The sequence below is a fragment of the Salminus brasiliensis genome, chromosome 13 (genome assembly GCF_030463535.1).
Source record: "Salminus brasiliensis chromosome 13, fSalBra1.hap2, whole genome shotgun sequence".
In the NCBI taxonomy this organism is placed as follows: domain Eukaryota; kingdom Metazoa; phylum Chordata; class Actinopteri; order Characiformes; family Bryconidae; genus Salminus; species Salminus brasiliensis.
The window spans coordinates 7,376,008-7,402,160 of NC_132890.1; the positions used below are offsets into that span (position 1 = coordinate 7,376,008).

At 44.0% G+C, this 26,153-nt stretch overlaps 1 protein-coding gene across 1 annotated transcript in view; it reads right to left on the reverse strand.

The window, feature by feature from the left end:
- Nucleotides 1-26,153, reverse strand: part of cdh13 (cadherin 13, H-cadherin (heart)) — a 487,795-nt gene that overhangs the window by 4,764 nt on the left and 456,878 nt on the right. Inside the window, exons 12-13 of the mRNA XM_072694879.1 lie at nucleotides 10,663-10,896; nucleotides 8,338-8,556 (exon numbers count right to left, since the gene is read on the reverse strand). Of these exons, the coding sequence (XP_072550980.1) occupies nucleotides 8,338-8,556; nucleotides 10,663-10,896 (453 nt within the window). The remainder of the gene's footprint in view (nucleotides 1-8,337; nucleotides 8,557-10,662; nucleotides 10,897-26,153) is intronic.

A 26,153-nucleotide genomic window follows, 5' to 3' on the forward strand; every position in this document is an offset into this window, starting at 1 on the left:
CCGTTGCACTACACAAACATATCCTCATGTTAGTCATTTAAAACTCATCATCTATTTAGGACTTCTCCTGTCATACTGGGCCACCAGTGTTGGCAAAGTGAAGGCTAGCATGTGTTCGGGTTTGTGGATGGTGGAGTGGATGGATGCCAGTGTTTCAGGGTGCTCCCGTGTCTGTGTTACCTTCTGGCCTGCTTTAATTAGGCTGTTATGGTCAGTTGCTAACCCCAGTCATACAATGTTGACATTCACTGTACTGCATACATCCAATTATCTTTAGAGCACTTTTGTTAGGTACTGATCACTGCATACCAGGAACATCCCCTGATGGTTCGGAGATGTTCTAACCCAGTTGTCTAGCCATCATAACAAGGTCCTTGTCAAAGTGGCACAGATTCTTACGCTTGCTCATTTTTCATTCTTCCTGCTTCCAACACATCAACTTCAAGAACTGACTGTTTGCCTGACTTGCTGCCTAATATATTCCACCTCCTGGCAGGTGCCATTAGAACCATATTATCAATGTTATTCACTTCACTGGATCAATTCACAGACTGAACTCAAGCGCAACAACTTTGTAGAGTTTATAGGCCTCAATAATGGGCCTCAATAATGTGAAGGTAAGCTTACTAGATTAATACTTGGTTGTGTCCTCATGCCTTTAGAACAGCACCAGTCCTATCAGGTAAGGATTATACCAGTCCTTTAAGATGTTCCTGCTCATTGTAGCCTACTTTTACATGACCTGGGTGCAAATTTAAGTTAGAGTTAGGGTTGAGGCCTGGTTTAGGATCTGGAACCAAACGCAGACTGAAGACCCACCTCTTCCTATCTTTGAATTTTAGTCTATTTAAACTAGCTGAGGTTATTTTCTGAGGAAACAGTGAAGCACTTATGTAAGTCGCTCTGGATAAGAGTGTCTGCTAAATGCTGTAAATGTAAATGTGAGTTTGCTGGTCAACAAACATGCCCCGAGTTCCTGTGACATGTCTGTTGACTCTTAGCACCCTACTTAAGACTCTCGTGGTCATCTCAAAGTTGAGTTCTGCCTGGACATAAAGTTAAAGAAGAGTGGGCTAAAGTAGGCAGCATCTCAAGAGACTGGTGTAATCCTTTCCAAACAAGATTGATGCTGTTATTAAAGCGAGGGGAAGCGTAACCAAGTATTCGAGAAGAAGGTGAAGAATACGTGACTGCTTTCTGTCTGGGAAGCTCCAGACAATAATTACAGGGTTTTTCCTAGAAGCACACGTCCAAGCCAACAAGCATTAAGAAACCTAGAGCGTTCTGTTCCCCAAAGACAAACCAAATCATGTGGGCCCAAGGGTCTAGTCCCCATAGCAGAGTAGCAGACAAAGCTGTAGTGTTGGTGCTGTGTGTGTGTGTGTGTGTGTGTGAATGTGTAAGACACTGAAGGCAGGACTAACCCAGCCTTTTGCACGGTGGTGGCGTGTGTCGTGAGAGGGTGGCATAAGCGGGTAAAGCTGAAGGATTTGGCGCAGGATTTAGCAGCAGTAAAAGAGCGCCTGAACAGTGCGATACTTATGTACCCTCACACGGAATCTGTTTGTGCCGTCCTCAGGGGCTTACATACATTATTTAAGGGTCCGCAAAAAGCAAGCCCACTGGAGTGCTTTATCTCTGAGAAGTGGAGAGAGAACAGAAAGTATGGATTTTCTCTCTACTGTGGAGACATTTGAAGGCACACACACACACACACATACACACATACACACACACATACACAGTCAATTTAGAGTGAAACGGCTGCTGATGGAGATGGATGGAGGTGAATCTGTGTTCGGGATCAGTGGAGTAGTTGTCTCCAGCGGACTTATACTGAAACCAGACAGACTGTGCACTCTAAAAACAAACGGCAAGAGCCCACGCTCAAAACAAACGGTCTGAACGCAAAAGAGGGGTCTGAATGTACACATATCTGAATGCACACAAGGGTATCCATTAGGAGGCCACTGTGGGTCAAGCGGATTGTTAAAGCATGCACCATGGGTGCTTAAAAATAAACGTCAATACATTTGCTTGGCTTGGCTGTACAGTTCTAGGAAAGCCTTATATTAAAGAGGAATTCCTTTTTTTTAAATATTCATTATTTATTTAAATAATCACATTTTAAGATTTTATTTGACCCCATTTTCTACCCAATTTGGAGGGCCAATTACCCAATCCCTATTCGTGTGATCTCCCCCTTACTAGCAGTGCCCCCAACACTAGGAGGGTGACGACTAACACATGTCTCCTCCGATACATATGAAGTCAGACACCGCCTCTTCTCAAACTACCACTGATGAACCACTACCAGTCAACCAATGAGCTTGGAGGAATGTTCCGGATCCCCAGCTCCGATACAACAGCTAACGGATGCCTGTGCTGACCAGCATCACACTAGGAGTGCAATCAACCCAGTCCTGCGAGAGCAAGGCCTATTGTTGCCTAGGATTCGAACCAGTGATCCTCGGATCATAGTGGGAGTGCCTTGGTCCCCAGGACCACCCAGAGCTCAAAATTACAATTTCTTCCCGTGCCAGAAATGTTGGTAGTGAATGGAGCTAGACATCCACAGAGTTTAACGCTCTGACAGCTCCCTCACAGAAAGCCATTACATGGTGTCTGCAACAATTGTTTTGAGGATGTTTTGTCATTAAACTTGAAAAAAATCCAATATGAATGGTTGCTGTAAGGCAAAAGAAAAGCCATTTGTATCATTATGACATTTACCATTACATATATTAAAAACTCTTCACAGTGGTGGTTGTGGGAAGCAGATGTCTGAAGAGTTTAAGGACTCTAAGCTCACTCACAGAAAGATATTAAACAAAATTGTTACAAATGTGTTGTTTTATGCCCAAAATATGTTTTCGCATATAAGTTTCGCATCAAGATTTTCTTCTAAAAATATATATATTTTTAATAGACTAAGAAGTTTACATAAACTCAAAATGGACATGATGGTCATACCTGGCTTTCAGTGATTTTGTTAAACTGTTTTTGTCTGGGACAGAATGAGTGACAACATATATCTTTAATAGAAAATAAAAACATAGACAATAAAAAAAACTTTGTGGGATTTCTGAAAATACATGGTTAAAATTATTTACACAGCACATCAAATAAATGCTTCAATGTCCCATAGCAGGTTTCACCTTGACCAGCCACTTTTGGTAGCCATCAACAAGCTTCTGGCAGAATTCTGGTTGGATATTTGACCACTCCTCTTGGAACTGGAATCAATTAAACTTGTTGGGTTCCTGGCAGGGAACCTGACTATTATGCAGAGTTCACTCAAAAGAATCTCTTTCTGGTATCTACATGGTTTTCAGGATTTTAAGGGTGTACTTCTGAGTCTCTAACATACAGTAGATAAACTGATCCAAAAGCCATTGATAAAGTGGGGCTTGGCCTCGCATTAAGGTCAAATGAACAACATCATGATGTGCGTGTGTTCAGTTGTGAGCTGCATGCGTTACGACCGCATCCTCTACATGGAAGAGGTGTAGAGTTTGCTGAAATACTGCTGGAGCAATACCACTGTGCAGAGCTCTCTTTTATTCTGCCCTGGGCATTAACTTCCTTTCTTTTCTCTTTGACCGTCGCTGCAGTGGTCAGGGTTCATAAAGGTGGGAAGGGAATTGAAATCGGTCCTTCCCACTCTATCAGCATGCCACACCATGCTGGGCCCTCCTCTATCTTTCCCTGTGTGCCTGTAAAATGTGTGCTGACAGAAAGAAGTTTGTGTGTATGTGTAGTACCACGCTGACTACTGAATCTTTTACACAGCTCCCAGCTTCTTCTCAGTCAGTCCATACACACACACACATGCTCACACACTTATACACATACACACACAACCATTGTCAAGTTGAGACAGTAGTGAAGCATTTTTCCAAAAGCCTGATCTGGTCAGTTGAAGGGTATAAGTGTAGCCTGGGAATGCAGCCTCAAAACAACAAATTACAGTCTAGGTTCTCTATTCACACACACACACACACACACACACACACACACACACACACACATACATAACTGGACCGAACAGCAGCAAACACTCAACACTCAGCCTGGGTGAAGCTTGTGCTGCAGAAATTAATGAGCCAATCTGAAAAGTTTTGATTCTTTTGAAAGCCCTGTGTCTGAAGCAGGAGTTCTGGACCAGTTTGAACACATTCCCCATGTTATCAGACACTACAATGAGCTCTCGGACAATCATAGTTCGTTGTGTCTGATGTTTTCAATAGAATAGGACTCTCTGGAGCAGATAAACATGAACCTATTGGCACCATGCCTAATGCCAGGCATGGACTAGAGTGGTATGCAGCCCCCAGCACTGAGCTGTAGAGCAGTGGAACTGTGTTCTCTGGAACGATGGTGGTGCTCCATCTTACTAAGGCTTTTATCGCTGAATGCAATCAAATCCACACAGTAATGCTCGAAAACCTAGTAGACCCAGATATCCATGGACAGTAGAGCCAGTTACTCCAACAAAAGCAGGATAAACTCTTTTAATTACCTTTGATTTCAGAAAAAGCAATAAATGAGAAGGTGTCCCAATACTTATGTCCAAATTGTATACAACTCAGGCAGCAGGTGAACAGTCCCTTTTCAAAGTTAATGTGTTAAAAGCAGGAGAACTGGGCAAGCATAAGAATCTGAGACTCTTTGATAAGAGCTAAATTGTGATGTATAAACGACTGGGACAGAACATCTCCAAAACATCAGGCAGGGCTTGTGAGGTGTTGCTGTTATGCGATGGTCAGTACCTACCAAAAGTGGTCCAGGAGGGGCAACCAGCTAACCGGTAAAACAGGCCTCAGCTCACAACTTAATGAACTTAAAGAATCTGCTGGTTACATCTTGGTGCCTTATATCATATAGGATCATATAGGATCACCTTCTGAGGTCTTTTAGAGTCAGAGGTCAGAGCTGTTTTGGCAGCATGAGGGGGGCCTACACAATATTAGGCAGGTGGTCTCTGTCACTAGCTGGAGCTGGGGCTTAGCATCCCCACTCATCAGTTAACTGATAGCTTGGGCTGCTGCTACTTGCCTCCCTAGACTTGCATCCCCTACTTATAGGATAGAAGCAAATCCAGCCAAACCATTAGAATATAATATCTCTGAGGCTGAGTACAAACTAAAGGAGCAGCTTCCACATGGCTGAGTTGCCTGGACATTGCCACACCAGCCCCAGGCATGGAATGAATAACGACCCTGTAGCTTCAGCAGTCTCTCCCAGCTCCTGCACTCCAGCTCAGAAGTTAGCCACCATCTACAGCATGACTTGCTTTTAGACACTCTTCTAAAGAGTCTTATTCGCCTTCGCCTGCCGATGGAGGAAAGGCTATTTTTTCTCCAGCTCCAATGTTCCAACTCGAAACTCAACGCTACCTGCTGTGACATCTATGTTATACTTCTCAGAGCACCCTCTTACCACTGATGACATCCCAGACCCTGGACAATTTCTTAAAGGACTATTCACTTTAGTGAGTATGTGTGTGTGAGTGTGTGTTTTCCCCTAGTATTACATATAATTCTACAGCATTTTATAACCACCTGGCTACATTAGAATATGCTGAATTACCCCCTCAGAAAAGATTCGTCAGGAAATGCCATTAGTGTCATTTGGAGAGTAATGAATGTTAGTCGTTGACGTTAGTGGCGCAGGGCTGCAGGACATAATGAATGACAGTGTCTGCCAGAGCAGCAGGAAAACATTCCACCAGGAGCAAGGAATCCTTGAATGTCGGGCTTATTAACATTCACACAGCCCCAGCGCGATGACAACGGCATCTCGGAGAGACAGATAAATGTTGCAGGTGAATTGCTCGAATGCAATATGTGGCAGATAATGAAGACACTAAAGGTGAAAAGCTAAAACACCAGCTTATGATTCTGTTTGTAAGACCGTGATCGCATGAGGAAAGGTGTGGAGGTGGAGATAAGATTTGATGAGATGAAGAGCGAGAAGAGCAGAAAGAGAGAAAGAGAGAGCGGCTGGATGGAAAATAGAAAGCAATGGGGAGAGAGTATGACAAAGGGTTTGATGAGATAGAGAGCGAGAGAGCGAGTGAGTGAGAGAGAGAGAAAGTGAGAGCAAGAGAAAGAGAGAGAGAGAGAGAGAGAAGCCTGCAGGCATGTTTGGCTCAGGCCTTTCAATGGCTCCATTGTGCCATGAATTACAGATGGATCCCTCTTCTACCCAAACCAGGCCTTGGGCACAGAACTCAGCCGCAGAACACAGACATCCACAGACTCACACACACACACACACACACACACACACTCACATAAGGACACCAAAAGTCCCAAGTGAGATCACAAATAAGGGTCTGAAAATCCTAGAATTGTAACTTTCTGATGTTTATCCCAGGATCGCCCGACACACAGCTCCATTACGCTTGCCTTCTCGTAGGCTGAGTAAATTATTCATGCTATTGCAAATGGTATAAACGAGATATACTGCTTATGCTATGAGACAGTCGCCAAGGGAGTGGGTGGGGGGGTTGATCAGAGAGAGGCCTACACACACATTTATATATACACACACACACACACACACACACACCCACATACTGACGGAAGGAAGCTTGGCAATGGTGGAATCTTAAGTTCTGTTGTAAAGATGCTGGATTCGAGGCTTTATGGGGGGCATAATACACCCCACGCCGCTCGCTCTGTCTGTCTGAGTGATAGCAGCCCCACTGTTCAGTAAAGACCACGAGATATGGATCAGCAAGGACCAGAAAAGAACAATGAAAAAAAACGGCCTCTCTTTCCTCCAATTTCTCCAGCAGATACTTGGCCATGTAAGCAAGGGTGGATAGAGGCAGGCTGACTGTCAAACCTAACTGTAAACCTGTGATAAGGTGTAAAGACTTGAGCTAACTGCACTCTAGTACACTCCTACGACAGCCCAAACAAATGGGTTTTGAGCCGCCAGCCTCGGACTAGGCTGGAGGAACCTGAGAAAACACTGACCTTCCATACATTTTTCTGGCACTTTTTCAGACAAAGGACTAAAGACTTCAAACCCAGATCTTTTTACTTATCGAGGCTGGCAGCAATATGTACGGCCATAAATCAGTCATAAACTGCTCATTCTCATGCCATTAGCATAACATTTACCTTTGGCCACAAACGGCTGAATCCATCTTCCTAGATGCCCTATTTATTATGCACAAGCAGCATGTTTAATAAACGCATGCAGATTTATTCAGATGTAAACCGCCGTGCCCCACCAAACAGTAGTTTCTCTGGCCTGCGAGGCTTGGGCATGCAGCCAGCAAACAAGCTAAGGGTCTGACGAGGGGCATATTCAGCCAAATCGCCAGAACCAGACAGGCTGCACTCTAATACTGCTTAAGCTGGGGTATAGCACAGCAATATACAGATGAAAGTAAACACAAGTTGTGAAGAAAGAAAGTCAGTGTGGAGGCTTTTAAACATGCAAATGTAAATATTGCTTTAACCCACAATCCCTTAGTTTAGTCAATAATACATACTGAGTTGTGCCTCAAACACATCAACAAATGAATGGCAGGTTAAACTACTTAAATACAGTGGGGCAGTGTGGGTTGTGGGTTCGATTCCCAGGCTTGGCAAGCTGCCACTGTTGAGCAAGGCCCTTTACCCTCTCTGCTCCCTGGGTGCTGGAGTTGGCTGCCCACCGCTCTAGTTGTGTGTGTACTCACTGCTCCTAGTTCACTAGGGTGTGTGTGTTCACTACCACAAATGGGTTAAATGCAGAGGACACATTTCGCTGTGCAGTGTACACTGTACAGTGACAAATACGTGCACCTTTACCTTTTTACCTTAAATACTTTGTAAGACGTTTAGTCTGTGGCTCCTCCCCCTCAGACTGTTTACTGTTTATTCCCATCTGCAGAACTCCCCCCTATGTCATGTGGGAGGCCTTTTTACTACACTCAGATCCCTGACCATGGAGGGCTGCGGTGTTGCTGGGATTTGAACTCATGATCTCTTGAGTCTCTCGACAAGCAGGCAGTTAGACAGTTGCACCACTCTAGAGCTGGGAAGCTGCATACATTTCTGTGCCCAAGAAAATACGGATTTACTCAGAACTGTGTTTTTCTGTAGTGGAATTTCGCAGCTCTAGACCGGCCCTATGGTCTAACTGCTGCTCATCAAGTGTGAGAAGATCATCATTCAAATCCCAGCAAGGGCTCAGAGCTCCATTGTCAAAAGCCTCCCAGTCTGTGGACGTCACGTGTTGGGGGAGCTCTAACCTGCAGATGGGAATAAATCAAGTACAGTAAGTCTCCACCTGCTTCCTACACAAAGTTGTAAAAGCCCTGGCGGTACTCACAAATTATGGAGAGCGTGAGCAGACCGAGCAGCAGCAGTAGGTCCGTTAGGGGCGTGCCAGCTCCATTGCAGTCCATTCTGTTCTTCTTACAGGTGCACACCTGAACTTTGAGCTCCGTGTTGTTGGTCAGTGGAGGGAAGCCAGAGTCGGTTAGGGCCAACGGCACGTTATAGTTGGCTCTCTTCAGACTGTGCAGGAGCATGATCTGCGAGTGTGTGTCTGTGGAAGAAGCCAAGAGACTAAGTTGACCAATGCAAAAAGCACCATCCTGCATAATAGGCGGTACACCAAGTTGCCAGTTTACAGCCATCGTCCATTATACCAGAAACACCTACCACATAAACAGTATGGACAAAAGTATTGGGACACCTGTTAATTTAATACACCCAAAATCATGGGTATTAAAAGAAATGATCCTGATGACTGTTCCTACTGTTCAGGGAAGAGCATTATGAAGGTCAGAATGATGGATGATTACCAACTCATCCCAAAAATATTGGATGGAGCACCTAGAGGGTCCTATTCTATTGGCAGAACTTCTCTACAGGGACTAGACAAGCCATGTTTGCACATTTGCACATCTGTGTCAGCAATGGGTGCAACTTAAAGTAGCTGAATGCATTCATTAGAAGGAGTGTCCACAAACATTTGACATATAGTGTAGGTCATCACTGTAGCTGTCTGTTGCACCACAATGCATTAGCTTGCAGAGCTCATTAGGCTCATGGAGGAGGACCACCATCCTTTCGACTATTCTCAGCACAGCAGTGACACCAACATGGTGGAGTTGTTGTACTAGTAGGAATGTATCAAGCATAGCTGTGCTGCTGGATGTTTAAACATTATGTTCTCTTTCTATACTCTTAATTGGACACCTTCTTGGCTTGTCTTGTAGTTGTACAGTTCGGGCCTATAGCTCAGCTTTTTCCATGCATAATTTGTGTTAGTCATCCTCTAGCTCAGTGGTTCCCAACCCTGGTCCTGGAGGCTCCCCAAGCCCTGAACATTTTATTGTTTACCCTGCTTCCAACACACCTGATCCAGGCGTTAATTAGCTAATTAACAAACAAGCCTGAGTTGAGGGGGAAAACCTCTAAAATGTGCAGGGCCGGTACAGGATTGGGAACCTCTGCTATTGTTCCTTATTGGGGGGTAAGTTTCTGTCCACTGGGGACACTGTGGACAGGATGGTTCAGTCGGTGGACTATTCTGAATCTGGCAGTGACGTTGAGGTGTTTCAGAGGTTTAGCTCACTAGTTCCCAAACCTGATCCTGGAGGACCCCACGCCTGGCACATTTTCTTGCTTACCCTGCTTCCAACACACCTCACCCAGCTAATAAGCTAATTTACAAGCCCTCCCTGAGTTGAAGGTGGAGCGCTAGAGCAGATGACCACTAAAATATGAACCACTGCTCTAGTTCTTCATCGGGGGTCATTTTCTGACCACAGGACTAGTGTGGATAGGATAGTTTGGTTGGTGCACTATGCTAGACTATGCTGGGGGCATTGAGATGTTCCAATTCCTGGTAGAATCTCCCCTGTTGGTTTCAGTGGTGTTCTGAGAATGGTCCACCATAGTGATATGTATGTAGTGTTATGTGGTTCATAACCAACCGTGTTTCTGATAAAATGGCCAATGTGTATAGTTACAGACTTGGTATATCCAAAAAAAATCTTTGTGTACAAATACTTGGCAAACTCCAACTTAACAGCCTGTTTCCTGCCCCATTTCCTTGCTGTCACTCAAAGCAGATGTCTGAGCTCAGGATTTACCCTATGTCAGTCAGACTCAAGCCAGAAGCCACCCAACCCTGAATCATCACCTCGCTCTCCTGTCTCTCAATCTCTGACTCTGTCTCCCGTTATCTCACAATATCTTTTACTTAAACTTTAAAAAAGCGAACACACAAAGCCTCACACATCTACTAGGGTTTGTATTAGAGATTCGTTCTAAGATTCAGGAGAGGAAATTCAGGAAAGGCTTAAGAATCACCGGACAAAAAGTGAGGATTAACAGCACTTTCCGTGGAATTACTTCCAGGCTTCTGTTTACTGTCTGCTGTGTCTAATGCTGTCCTTTTTCCTGACAGGAAGGCTTATCCACTGTCAGGATGTATGAGAGGAAAATGTGTATTTTTTCGAACCTAAACACACTCAAGCCTTTCCATTCAGGCCTCGCCTTGCCCGTTTTCGACATCTCTGAGATCCTTCACAGTTCAAAGCCCTCAAGCTCCTCAGCTGCTGCTCTATGACACTCTGGGATCCTGTCGTAATTTAAGCCGAACCGTGCCATTGCTCTAAGAACGCATGCAGAAGCGACTCACTGTTGATCCGGGAGATCTTCCACGTCTTCTCCAGACCCGGCTGTTTCCCCAGTTCGATTTTGAAGGGATCTGTGTTGGGGTGGATGTCTTTGTCTCGAGCTCCGATGACTGCCACGTTCACCTCCTTGGCGTCCTCACATACACGAGCCACAGAGGGGACCACGTAGGGTGCGTTGTCATTTTCGTCCTCCAGAGTGATAATTAGAGTTCCTGTGCCCGTGGCAGGGGGGTTACCTGTGAGGGGGAACCAGATTAGAACCTAAATGAGCAAACGTCTGATCCTCACATGGCTTGACAGCGCAAAACTTGATGGAAGGTTACAGCTGTCTTTATATAACAGTCTTTATATAGATTCGTACTTTTGCAACATACATTTTTTACCTTGTGACATCATTTGAGTCTGGCAGTTGTTCTTTACATTGTGTCAGATTTTTTAATGATGATCGGACCAATGGAAGCGAGTCTTTTCACAAAGATTTCCATTGAAATTTGAGAAGATTTGTCCTTCTCCTGTAAAGTAGCCATTTTTAGCCGTGGCACTGACCAAATAATGATGTCCTAGGGTTGATAAAAACTGCGCTACTGTGCATCCTCCAGGAACACTTACTGACAACGAAAACCTCCTGTCTTCTTTTAGCACGGCCGTGCCTTAAGTGATGACATGAAGCGCCACTGAAAAGAGCTTCACAAAAGCTGCCAACTCTCACAATGAGGCTGAATGTGTAGCTTGACAAAGGAGCTGCCGCAACTTACCAGTGAGTTACAGCGAACAAGGCAATCAGGCCACCTTGAACCCAATTGTGTAATACCAATTGAGAAAGAAGGCCTTAACAAAGCATATGTTTCCTTTTTCTCCCTCTCTTCATTCCTGCTGTTTAGCAACACTGGCCTAAATAGAGTCTGCCCATGTAGTCCTGGCTTCTTTACAGCTTAAATCAATTTCTCTGCTTTAAAACACACAGGAGAAAAGTGCTTAACATTTATAGCTGGGCTCAGTGTACTGGCCTCCCATGCTGCCTGACTGCGCTATTGTGAAATGAGGAAGGTTAAGTACTCCGTTCGGCCAGGGACCATGGCTGAAAGGGCAAGGCCGAGTCATGTATAAAACACATGATACATGCTCAATCACTGGCAACGGGTTGAAATTCTCTTTGTGCTTTTCTACATAGCGATGTACCAGTTGCTTTAGTACTGACGATGTGTATTATATTATTCAGCCCAGTTACAGTCAGTGGTGGGTTTGTGTTATTGGTTAGGACACGCCCTCATTTGTTACTGCTAATATGGGCCAAGCCCAGTGTACAGTGTACAGAGTATACTCCCTCGCCTGACATGTCGCACAACACCTCAAATATCCGATCGGGAATCTGCCAATCTGTCATAATTCAGCTGAATCTCTGCGTATCTTCACGGAATTAAATAACCCATAAAAGATGTGGCATCCAGCAATCGTTATGTGTCAGTAACAGCTTCCTTGTGGAAAGACTAGGCTGTGTTGTGACTGCCAGTCTCTGCTGTAAGTAGGTGAAATCTGCTATATGTAATGAAAATCAACACAGCACTTCTAGTTGGTAATCAGAGCTGTCAGATGACCGGAGCTTGGCTCTTGTAGTTTTAAAATGTCTTAAATTAGAACCAGCTTCAGATGATTAGAACTAGGGGTTGGAGAGGATTTGGGAGGAACCTGTCTTATTTAAACCTCAGATATTTAGTCTGGTGTGCTCTTGATTGGTGAAGTGAGTGGGATCGCCATGGCCAGATCCAGAGAGCTGTCTGAGGCCTCTCAGAAAGAAGGTTGTAGATACAGATGAGTCTGGGAAGGGGTTTACAAAGATCCCAGACCAATTAGATATCAGCCGTTCCACTGTCCAATAAATCATTTATAAGTGAAACAACTGCCAACATGGACAGGTCAGGCAAGTTCAGCCCAAGATCAGAAAGCAAGATGCGTAAAGACGTCTCCAACATTCCTATACTGTCAATGGCAGCTCCTGCCACAGCTGATTTCAAAGTCCTGGTCTTATTCTGATATTTTTTTTTGTTTTTTTTTTTAAAGAAGGGTTTTCTCCTTGAATACCTCCCATGAAAATCCGACTTGTACAGACTTATTCTGATGGTAGATGCTGTACATGTACTTTGACATGATGACATTTTAGGATTGTTGGGTTGGAGAGGTCTCTACACATCTTGTGGTCTGCTCTTTGGGCTGAACTTGCTCGGATGGCCTGACCTGGCCATGCTAGCAGATGTTTTAAATGTTCTCCACTGATTTCTATGATGGCTATGCCATTTCTGAAGGCCTCAGAAAGCTGTTTGGGTCTGGCCAAGGTGATCTTCACCACTCACTTCAACTCAATCAAGCAAACCACACTAAATATCTGGGGTTTAAAAAAGACAGGCTCCTCCAGAATCCTCTCTAACCATGTACTAATAATCTGCAGCTGATGTTCTGCTTCTGGTTGTAATTTTAGCTATTCTTCAGCAGTAATAACTGGATTGCATTTTCCAAATGACTTGTTAAAGACATGTCTTCAGTTTTGTATGTTTAGTTATATTACCTCCCTCTCTCATGTTCAAATGTACATATATATTAAATATGTTAAAAATGACTAATCTTTTCATGGGGGTGTTTCTTTTTTTGGCACTACTGCAAGTAAATAAATAAATAGGAAGAATGCGCTGTGCCGCTGTGAACTCTGCTGTAAGAAAGATCAAATGTCTCATTTTTTAAATGAATAAATCTTGACTTCCAAAAGCTTATTTCATCATTCCCCTCTCCTTAACCCCCGCCTTCACGTCGGCTTAATAGAAAAGTGTGGAAAAACAAACAGCGTGTCATTTCAAACCCAGCGAAACATGAATCATCTGGATCATGCCTGAGAGAGGAACTGTTCCCCAGCACAGGTCGCCCTACCCACATCAGATTGTACTTTTATTGAATACCATGCCAGCGGTTAAAAAACAGAAGCTCTCACTTTCCTGAAATGCGTCGCATCCGCCAGATTAGCAGCCCTTGAACAAGCCACCAAGTTACAAACAGCCCCAGGGGTCACTGGCAATTAACATCAGATGACAAGATTAATAATTACACAATGGTTTTTCTCTTCGCTCTGCCAGAAGCACGCGGGCCCGTGAGAGGAGAAGGAGCACAGGTTGTCAAAGCGCCGGCGCCGCAGACGTCACTCCGGCAACAGAAATCAGATTGATCTCAGTGCCACTGATGCAGTGTCATTGCAAAACGGTTGGTGGAGTAGTGACAGAGCCTCCTTTGCCATGTTTCATTGATTTTCTGCTCATGAGCTATTCTAAGAACCTGACACTCTCTCAATCGGGCCTCAGAAAGGCTCCAAAGATCAGGAAACTGCGTGGGGCGCTTTCACTAATGTGCCAGACGTGCTGACGCTTGCTCTCAGAACTGCTCCACGGTACAAAAACATCCTTCTTTTCAACCGTAAATTGAGCACAGAGTCCCAACACAACACTACACAGTCAGACATTTAGAACTCAACATCACACATTAGCAAATTAACAGCATGAACTACATTCATTTGCACTTCTGCAGAGTAAATACATGACTTCCTCAAGCTACAAGAAAGGGGCGGATCAGCCGTAAATTAATTGCATTACAAGGTAAAAAGTGATATCAATGAAATTAAGGAAATTCCACTGTATTCAAGACATTGTCATAAAGCGAAAAGTGTGGCAATGGTAGGCAACCCCGCCACCCCAAAAGCATGAGGAAGAAACACCACTTACAATACCCTGTACCCCATATCTCTTTCACATTATATTGTAAAGTACTGGTGCCTATTTTGATGGTCATGGTATTTTGAGTCGTGTTACACAGGTAGACGAGAGTAGTACTAGTAGTCTTGCACATGGACGTTTAGGCTGTTTTCACACCTGCACTTTTTGTCCGGTTAATATCTGACTGGTTCGTTTTTGCCCTTGGTGTGATTCATTTGGCCAGCTGTAAAGTAATCGCTCTTGGGTGCGATCCCACAGATTGAGCTACGGCAAATTTGAAGGCCAAACCCCTGCATACCAGGAACAGGATCTCACAAGATGTTTTGGAGATGTTCTGAACTAGACTTCACAAAGTGGCTCAGATTCTTACACTTGGCCACTTTTCCTGCTTCCAACACCTCACCTTCAAGAACTGACTGTACACTTGCTGCCTAATATATTGTCTGCCTATAATATATAGTAGGTGTAATGGTTAGTTGTGTCTCAATACTTTTGTCTATACAGTGTATATTCTATACGCCTGCAGAAAATGGGTTAATGACTGCCAGCCTGACACTGTCAGACTCTCCTGCTACCCACATCCGACCAGCTGCCCACCCTCCAGCTTCTGTTATCTACCTAAGACTTGTTGCCCACCCTCCATAACCAACTATGCTGAGTTTACATGAACCCTATTTGCTACTATTATTTACTATTAGCACTATTAACCATCATTTTTTTGAATATCTTACTGTGATTATATCAGCACACCTGAGCAGTAGAACAGTCTACATAGTCGTAAAGTAAATTTTCATCAATAATTAATAAATACTTCTGACCAGATGAGGATGGGTCCCCCTTGGTTCCTCCCAAGGTTTCTTTCTCCAGCTCTAAGGGGGTTTTTCCTTGCCACTGTCGCCTTCTGTGCTAAAAACAATACACAAATAAATCTGATTTGATTTGGTCTGATTTGAGGTTATGGGAATGGTTCTCAAATCAATCTGGGGGCCCCTGAACACTGGCCTGAGGACCCAATACTTTAAGAGCATCAAGATACATATTACCATTTTCTTAATTTCTCACCCATCGACAGATGCCATTGTAATGATATCACCAGCCTCTATCTGGAGGACAGATGGATATTTCCAGAGGCTGGAAATATGCATTTTTGTATGTTCCTCTCTAAGGGGGGAAATAGTGCTGATGCAGAACCCTCCTGTCCAGTCTAACGAGTCTAAAAAAACTGTCAGGAATAATGGTGGACACTGAAGTATCTTACGAACACCCCAAATTATTACACCATAAATTCAGCACAGGCTATTCTTCCTGTTATCAGTTTAAAACCATTGGCCATTACAGTATGCTGTGCTTGGAATAATGTTAGAAAAAAGCACTTTCATAACCCTCCTTCATAAACTGTAGTGCTATGCCAAACGTATAACGCATGAATTCATTAATAAATTAGGTGACTCATCAGTCCATTAGGAGTGGTCAGGTACATCCTCTGCATCCACCTACGCAACACAAGCCAGAATAAACAGTTCTTAGACAAAAGTGGTGTCTAAGATCAAGGCCGCCGCTGCAGGGTTAACAGCAGCGGTCCTGAGAGGAGGCTGGAGCAGCCAGCGGTTGCTGGTGGTAACGTTATAGGTGAAAGCCAAGTCTCAGGACTGGGGGATGCAGCAGTAGCTCATTAGGAGGCCAGGTACACAGCAGGGCCAACAGCTGCTGATTGTGTTCTAAACAAAAACAAGCAACAGATGGAAAATGAAGATGAGGTTGAGATGCAAACACACACACACACACAAATATACACACAAAGACACACACATACGCTCCTCCAAATCCATGTTTAATACATCCATCTCTGCGCCCGCACCAGCACGGCTCTGAAAGGAGATGGTCTACTTTTGTATTCACTGTGATTTTCAATCCACGCCACATTTTCAATTAAAAACTCACTCTATGTCGAAAATAGCTGAGAAAAATGCCTCCGCTTCCCCAAAACGAACAACATGCCAGCAGCAATGTGTAAATATGTTGCTTAGTGATTAGTGCCACCCTAATGCGACACACGGCGGGACGCGTATTTGCATGGATTTCTTTCCTCTGACCCTCAAGACTTTTTTTTTTTTTTAATGGTGATTCATCTCAGATTAAATACAAATTCTAAATATGTTTTTCCTCTATTTTCCCACTGAATTATTGCACAATAGGAATACGCAGGCCCTCGTGCTCAGCAGAGCGACAAAACAAATCTGTATCAGGCCCTGGAAATATTTCAGCGTAATAAATGTACTTGCTCTGCAGGGCTGTACATACAGCGTGAACAAAAAAAATCAACAACAACTAAAAATAAATCCCACCTTTCATATTCCCTAATAAACTCTGGGTGTGTGAGTGTAAAAAAAACAAGAAGCATTAGGAAAATAAAACCCCACATAACACAAATCCTTGGATTTCCACATAAACCCATTGATAAAAGCTAAGCAGAATGTGTTGAGCATTAAGAGCATACCTTTCATACCTGAAAGTCTGGACCACGATTCGAACCAAGGTGTGTGTTTTTGTAACACAGCAAACATTTGATCTGGTTAGTTTTCACATTGATCTGCATGATATGCCTGCATCCTGTCATGACCACCTACGTGGGCTGCCTCTCCCTATAGAGGGTATGTATTGGCGTCCCGTTCCTGCTGGAATCGGCCAAACCGGGAATGAAACAATCGATTATCTGCTCAAGTTAAAGGCAGCTGGACTCAACAGCAATCCAACCAAATTACTAAAGAACTGATGAACGTTCAGCTAACTGAGGCTCAAATCACTGTGAGTGTTATTATTGAAAAGTGGAAGCTATTAGGAACCACAGCAACTCAGACACAAAGTGAAAGACCACATGAAGTGACAGGGGGGGGGGGGGTTGTGCTGAGTGCTGAGTGACCTCTGGAATGCTTTGCTGTTAGAGCTGCAAAGGGGGACCAACTCCTTATTAATGTCTATGGATTTAAAACAGGATGTCATAAAAGCTCCTGTAGGTGTAATGGTTAGGTGTCCCAATACTTTTGTCTATACAGTGTATATTCTATACGCCTGCAGAAAATGGGTTAATGACTGCCAGCCTGACACTGTCAGACTCTCCTGCTACCCACATCCAACCAGCTGCCTACCCTCCAGCTTCTGTTATCTACCTAAGACTTGTTGCCCACCCTCCATAACCGACTATGCTAACCTATTTGCTGCTATTATTTACTATTGGCACTATTCACCATCATTTCTTTGAATATCTTACTATGATTATATCAGCACACCTGAGCAGTAGAACAGTCTACATAGTCGTAAAGTAAATTTTCATCAATAATTAATAAATACTTCTGACCAGACGAGGATGGGTCCCCCTTGGTTCCTCCCAAGGTTTCTTTCTCCAGCTCTAAGGGGGGTTTTTCCTTGCCACTGTCGCCTTCTGTGCTAAAAACAATACACAAATACATCTGATTTGATTTGGTCTGATTTGAGGTTATGGGAATGGTTCTCAAATCAATATGGGGGCCCCTGAACACTGGCCTGAGGATCCAATACTTTAAGAGCATCAAGATACATTGCCAATTTCTTAATTTCACCGACTACTTTGCCAGAGCAAAGTGGTACAAAGTGGATGGACCTGATATAAGGATTTGACCAACAAAGTGTTCCTTTGTCAGACAAAAGTTTCTCCCAAGAAAGTGGCTGGTAACACTCCCCAGGCAGCTCAAGTACTTGGCAAAACACAAAACTGAGATGAAATCTTCTGATTCATCCCGACAAGTGGTCTTAATTAGCTATATTTTCCGAGCAGCACAATAGAAGCTGCTTCTCCTGCAGTGAGTGGTGAAAGCTTGAGCAGACATGCGAGAGAGACAAGGCTAATCTTTCCCGTTTCTTCACACACTAGCGACCACTGTTCTTGATTGCAGGAAATTGGACTTGGTCGTCTTTACATGGCCTCCAAAAAGCACACTCAGTCACCTAATCACCCAGCCACCGCCGAGCCTCCTGCAGTAGTTAGGGACACCTTGATATCACAAGACACACCTCCTGGGATAATGTAATACCAATCATCTCAGAAAGGGACTATTGCTGGAGAAACTCTTACCCTAAAGATATTCAAATGGAAAACTTAAGCAAGAACATCCAGCTTAGCAGAACATATACTCTTCTGTTTCACATTTAGCACTTTCATTAAACTGGCTGGTGGTGGTGCTTTGCATTTGCATAAATATACATATATATGCTCTCACTATCCGTGTATTTAGAAGTGCTTACCTTGTGCTTATACCAACAAGCCACTTTAGAAAGTCTACCTACCTCACAGCCCCATTACAGAGATGTATCCCATCCCAGCCAACATGCTCATGTATGGCTCACATGGGTGGAACGTGGGCTAGGTTGGCTTCTGTGGGCATGGGCTGTGAGTGGGTTTGTATATACGTTTTTAATGGGACACAGCCGGGCTTCCCAAGAGGTCCTATCGTTATTGACCATCCTTATCTCACATAGGTCCTATGTAGGCCCCATATGCAGTGTACAACCCAGATAAGGCCCAGGTTCAAGCCCTTCTAATCCCATCACTGACCTTAGTAGGCAGCCATATGTTGAGCCAATGTGGAACCTGAGGACAAAACATTCTGGTTCCCTGTTGGGCGAACCCATAAAGGCCCCACATGGGCATGTTAGCTGTGATCTGTTGCCATGCAAAGTTTGTTAGGCACCTTCTACCATGTTTACCATTGGTTAGTTTCCGATTACAGGGTCAGCTACTTACCAGATATTATTTGAGAGGTGAACTGCTCTCAATGCAGCAGTCGATTGAGAGTGATTAGAGTCAGCTACCCCAAATCATTAAAATGTTGATTTTAGGTCCCCCTCATGCCACCCAAACAGCTCTGACCCATCCAGGCTGGGGCTTCACAGGACCTCTGAAGGTGTATACATGTGTGCACCCTTTAAGTCCTGTAAATTGTGAGGTAGGGTCTCCATGAATCACATCACAGAGCCTTGTGGTGCCCACGACCTTGTCAGTGGTTCACTGATTGTCCTTCCTGACCCACTTTTGGTAGGCATACCCGGAAACACCCCACAAGACCTGACATACAGGAGCTGTTCTGACCCAGTTGTCTAGTCTTTGTCAAAGTGTCTCGGATCCTAAGATACTTGCCCAATTTTCCTGCTTCCAACACATCTCCAACTTCAGGAACTGTCTGTTCATTGGCCCAACTCAAAATGTAATATTGACTAAACTGAGATGCAGAACTAATAAATGTGAGTTAGGAGAACATTTGACTTAACTAAGTTGAGTTAACTTAAAAAACACATTGACAAAATGTGCCATTTAACCTGGATACATAGCACTCAATGGGCTACAGTCTCTGCAGTATTGGCTACAGTCAATTTCTAACAAAGTGGTCGAGTGGTGAGTTCATCCGCAAATTAATAGCCTTTATTAAATGAGTGCATCAGCTCTTTAATGCGTGGATCATTCCCAGGTATAAAGCGCTTGATATATCCCACTAGCAGGCCGGTGGCAATTGGGAGCTCCAAGGTGACCATTAAAATAATGAAAAATTTTCTGAGGATGATGGCATTTGCGGCATTACAATAATGATCCACTGTGGCAGGGCATGCCCATATCTCTCCCACAGCCAGTGCCCTGGCAGCTTTTCCGCTGCTACAGCCCTGTGGCTGACTGTGATGGAAAAAACCCTCCCTTTACCTTCAGAACTTACTCTAAAAAACTTCCCAGCAGACTCGCTGTTTCTGCTGAAAGCTGAAAGTACCTGGCTTCCTTTTGGCCTGTTGTCCTGCAATGTATTGAGCAAAGAAATGATGCTAGTGAAGAAAAATGCGCTGCTGCTAGCGGACTGCGCTACAAGCATTCATCAGACTTTGTGTTTAGACGTCTTTAAGAGAACAAGGCCTAAAAAAAAAAAATCAGTTGGACAACGGTGCTTGTCTTTCACCACAAGCTTAAGCACAAGCTGTTTATTTATTAAGAACAAAAGATCTTTGAAAGCCAGCGCACAGTACCGGTGGACTTCAATTGGCTTCCACTTCAGCTTAATTGGCAATACAATATGTTCAGACCTGCCAGCTGGATGGTCTGACCACCAAAAAGAAATAAATAAATGTCAGGGGGTAAAGTTGCAGAAATATCGGGTGCCATAATAACTAGAGCATAAACTTTCTCTTGTTAAGACTGTGCGAGTTCCAGCACCTCCCACACAACAAGCACTGCACTAACAAACACAACTATTCAGCTTAGTTAAGGCGTATTTCCATTTTTCCCCACTACTAATGCGAACCTAAGCTGATCTAAAGGCCTATATTTATGTCTTTTGCCAGCTAGACACTGTGCATCCCCTCACAGACCCGCCTTCATTTCATTAGAGCCGAACTTGGTGACAGCGAGAGGGGGAGGCCTCGACTAAAACACATATTGTTGCGGTTGTTACTTGTTGTTAATGCTGTGATTATTGTTTTCGCACTCGAGGCGGCCCGGGTGATGAAATAGCACTTGTCTCTGGGGAACGAGGCACTAGGCCTTAAAATGTCACAACACATTCCCCCGTTCGCAGCTGCTGCGCAAAGCCTTGAGAGTGTAAAGAGAGTGGAGACAATTAATCCTTACACCAGGAGATGGGTGTAGGGAGGGTGAAGGGTTGTTTTTTATTTATTGTTTTGGGTCAATACAGGGGCAGCTCATGAAAGAAATATACTATACATGTTTTTGGTCCAAATGTTTGTGGACACCCCTTCCAATGAATGCATTCAGGTACTTTAAGTTGCACCCATTGCTGCCACAGATGTGCAAATGCCTGTATGGAAGTGCTGCCAATACAATAAGCTCTGCAATAGGCCTGCCTGATGCCTGAGGCGTGGGCTAGGGGGGGTATAACGCTCTGGAGCTGTGGAGCAGTGGAACTGTGTTCTCTGGAATGATGGTTGGTGCTCCATCCAATGCTTTAGATGGGATGAGATGGGGAATTGGGGGATGACCAACGCTCCTGTGGCTGAACGCAATCAAATTCTTACTGCAATGGTCCAGTATTGAGTAGAAAGCCTTCCTCCCTGGGCAGTAGAGACTCCAACAAGAGTTACTCCAACAAAAGCAGGATAAACTCCAGATACTTTTGTTAATATGGTGTACATCAACATTATTATCATAAGCGATGATTATTCTATGTATTATTATAATAAAATATCACCACAATGACGCAGGAAACATAGTAGCAATGTCTCATCCAGCATGTTGGTCTCCAAACAACGTTCAGCCTGCTTTGGTTAATGCTCACCCCTGTGATATTTTAATGAAGCAGCTCAATCAGCCCCCATTGTGGAGCTTCACGCAGGTCACAAATAAACAGGACTAGACCTCATAGCAGACAGTGGCTCGAAACCAAACAAGGGAGAAAATTGATCTGCAATTAAAGTCAGACCCTCCTTTTTCACAGAGGGTTTAGCTGGAACCTGCAGGCGAGAAGTACGCAATTAAAGCGGCGAGTCCCTGCAGAACAAAACTCAGTGATTAGCCTCCTGTGTCCCCTTTAATGAGAGACTAGTAGGGAGGAAGAGCCCCCCTCTCTTCTCTCTGTCTTTCTCTCTCTCGCTCTGTATTTCTGTGTATCTCTCACTCGCTCTTCAACAATGCCAGGCCGAGTCTTTCATCGGCTCGTCCCCTGGGTCTGACTTTGTGATGCGCGTAACTGTCTCCTTAAACACGCAGAAAGAAGACGTGATTAAGCTCTATTTCCTCCTGAAAGCTTTGGAAGAGGAAGTGACAGGCCGCGTGGTATTAGAGACACTGACGTTCCTACGGTGGCTGTTCAAACTTCAAAGTACGGAGCCTCAAAAAAAAAAGAGCTGTGTCTTCACAAACCACTCAGCGTTAATTTAGTCCGAATAGAAGGCGGCCGAAAAATTCAAGAGTTCATGCTGATTTCCAGTGGTTTTTACTGCACTCTCTTTCATTAGCCCAGGCAGAAGCCACAGCCAGGTCTTCTGCAGCAGCTCAGACAACGTGCAGTTTCTCCTCCAGACATCTCAGACACACAAAAAAAACACACAGCAGCCGACTGAAACCTTTCCACTTCCCCTTTCACAGCAAAAGCACAACAGCCCTCATCACAGGTGCTGTAATAGCCAGGGTAAGGTGGTGTTTCTTCTTGAGAGAGTGTCGCTGGAGGTCTGGAAGAGAGAGAGAGAGAGGGAGGAAGTGGTGTGTTTTGGCCGGGGAGATGGGAGTGCGGCTGGGTTAATGATACAGAGCTGGGAGCTGGACAAAGAGGAAACAACAGCCCGGGCCGGCCAGTGTTGGGAGCTCCTCAGCTTTCTAGACTCTATCTCATTACGGCACCATTATCCCAGCCAGAACCAGCTGTAGCTCCCACACTCTCTGACACACACCCCCATCCCCTCATCCCAGCCCTGGAGCCCTGGGTCAGAATGAACCTGCCAGGCAGAAACACATGTCCACTGCAGAGTTAACCCTATCACCTGCAGCTCAGAGAGAGAGAGAGAGAGAGAGAGAGAGAGAGAGAGAGAGAGAGAGAGAGTGAAGCAAATCATGTGCTGAGCTGAGCCACGGGTGCAGGCACATGCTCCAGCATGCAGGCTGTCATCTACAGGCCTATGCCAAGTGACCTTGCCCAGCCTGTCATCCAATGCTGGACACTGAGGAATTTAGTGCCGTGTAATTGTGCAATGCTTATCACATTGATAATGGGAAAACAATTTGCCAAATAAAAGTGCTAAAAGGAGTCCGGGGCAAACCACTTTTGGCTCGTCCAAGTGCCTCACATGATACACAAGCATGAAGAACCTCTCTAAAGTTGAAAGAACCTCCACATGTCCTGTAGATGTAAGGTCTCTACACACTCTATTGCTATTACAAGTGAAAAATGGTTCTTGGACCTAAACATGAAAATTGACTGAATATGTTGCACACCTTATTTGATGGCTTAAAAAAGTCCATCTAACAAAGGTTGCCCGCAGTCTGAGGAACCCTTATCACCATTCAGCATGAGAAGCGCGCCAACCGTGCTGATATTTGTGATAACAGCTGTGATATCCCTCCGCTGAAGTGTTGACAACAATTTAAAAGGCTGAGCTGAACCAAAGTCCTTACAGGCAAGTATGTTCGCTCGGCGGCCATCTTTACAATTTTCCATCACACAAGAGAAGGCTCTCATCTCTATGAATGAGGAGAGACCATAATACTTGAAACTGAAGGTCAGATTACCGTTTCAGAACTAGCATTCTGGCTGCTGTGCTTTATCTGCGCAGATCACATCCACATCCATATCGCTGGGGCTTTCCTCTTTTGCTGAAGGTTGAGACTTCCGTAACTGCCGACTATCCATAAACAGACGCCACGTTGAGTGCTGTGAGAACTCCCATCCATATTTCAACCAGTGGCCGGACTCTCTGGCTGAGGTTGATACTTCGACAGTTCTATGGCTCTGGCCGTACCACACAAGGTGAGCCTTATAGTATCAGCAGTGATCTTGAACTATGGCTCAACAGGTACCTTAACCAACCTCCACTTAGTCTGTGCTGTGTTTTGGAATTGCTGCTGTTAAACAGCGATAACTCATTTGTAGTGGAACTACTTTTTGGTGGAAGGATCTGACTGTATTAAAGCACATTCAGTGTTAAATTTAAGGTGCCCACCACTCTGTGTGTGTGTGTACTCACTGCCCCTAGTTCACTAGTGTGTGTTCACGACCACAGATGGGTTAAATGTGGAGGACACATTTTGCTGTACAGTGTACAGTGACAAATATGGGCACCTTTACCTTTTACTTTTAAAAACTGTTGCGTAAAAGCACGGCTGTGATGATCTACGGCATTAGCCTTCAGCCCGTGCCTGTGAACGCATCACTGCCGTGATGTTATTTGTGATAACACTCTTCCTCTCATGTACATGGAGGTACATGGAAAGGAGTGTCATATGTCGGCGTAGGTAACAGTGTTAAACCCCTTAACGCAGAAAGGCTTATTACACACTAAAAGGTGTATTACTCAGTGACTACAGGGACTTCTGTACAAACTGGTATTCTTGAGCAATACATGATTGTAATACAGCACTTTCATGCTGCTGGCGATTGAGAGACTTTTTAAGGGGTTAAACTGGGTTAGAAACTGAAATAACGTTTGTTCTAATTAGTAAACCATCGCTGTCACAATCGTTCACTTTTTGACATAATATAAGTCTGGCAGTTGTTCTTATATTGTGTCAAAATTACAAATGTCCAAAATAACACACACACACACACATACACACACACACACACACATATATTTCCAATGTATATGTTCTAATGTAATGTTTTTATTTATATACAGTACATATATATATATATATATATATATATATATATATATATATATATATATATATATATATATAATACAATCTTTTAATATATATATAGCATTTCACTGTAATGCATGTTTCAAGGTAACGTCAGCCACAGTATATTATGTCTAATAGTGGGAAAATGTGCCCCAGATTTGAAGGGCGATTCATCAAATAGAATTTTTACCATCTTACATTTTAAAATAAGCAATATTTTTTAATATTATATATAAATATATATATATTATAAAATAGTTTTTAACTTAGAAATGTAACCATGCTACTAAAAGACTGTACCCTAAAAAAAGCGATCTTGCGACCGAGCGCTATGGCGAGCACACCTCCGGAGGATGGAGACAGATGCACAGGTAGGTGTTGCCTGGAAACCGACTGATTTTTAGGTTTATTTATATATATATAATACAATCTTTTTAAATTGACATCCATTAAAAATCAGAGGCTTTTTTTTTCTTCTACCATAAAGTTGCCATTTTGAAGATACAAGGTTTTTGCATGACAGTGACGATATGTAAAAATTACATACAACTCAATAACCCTTCCTCATCTCAATAAGTGGCATCCCCCTTTGTGCCAAAACATCCAGCACTGCGAATACCATGAGTACCGTAAAAATCAGCTTGCATCCCTGTAAGCAACGAGCCCAGCGCTCCCATACTGAAACCTGTGTGACAACAACATTTTGGTACAAGTACAGAAGCTTCATCCGAAGAACAAATGCTAGCTAGAGACCAGCTAACATTAGTAACTCACATTAGCTTCATTACCATACTGAATGTGCAGCCACAACATGTACCCATGTTGAAAAGCCCTGCCGCTGTCCATGGTGCTTAAACTCCAAACCCATTCTGCCCAACAATGACAGTTGTTTACTGCGTAAAAGATAAAAAAGGCACACATTCCTTAAACATTAAAGAAATACACCCCTGAGAGCGAAGCCAAATGCCTCTGTTATAAACAGAAGCAGACATTTCCTCTGAAGCTTACTATAAAAGATATATAGAGCCCAGGAAAGTGTTCAAACAGCCTGCTGTCCAAACAACTGTCTGTATGGGAGTGACTCCAGAGTGACTGCTGCAAGCCAAGGTCTAACCGTATGCCACTGATCCAGGCCCGCTCCGCCTCAGTCTCTCATGCATACACAAAGAGCCCTATGCTGCTGTATGATGCATCGTTTCTCAGCTTTGATCGCCCCGGATCATCACCGCTCTATATGACAAGTGCAGCCCACTAGGGCCGTGATTTAACATTTAAATAAGCCGCAGAGGAGAAGCCGTTCACCATCACGGCTGCCTGCACCGTTACGAGAGATGACAAGCAGATGCCATTTCTCAAGCACAAGCATTTCACTGTAATG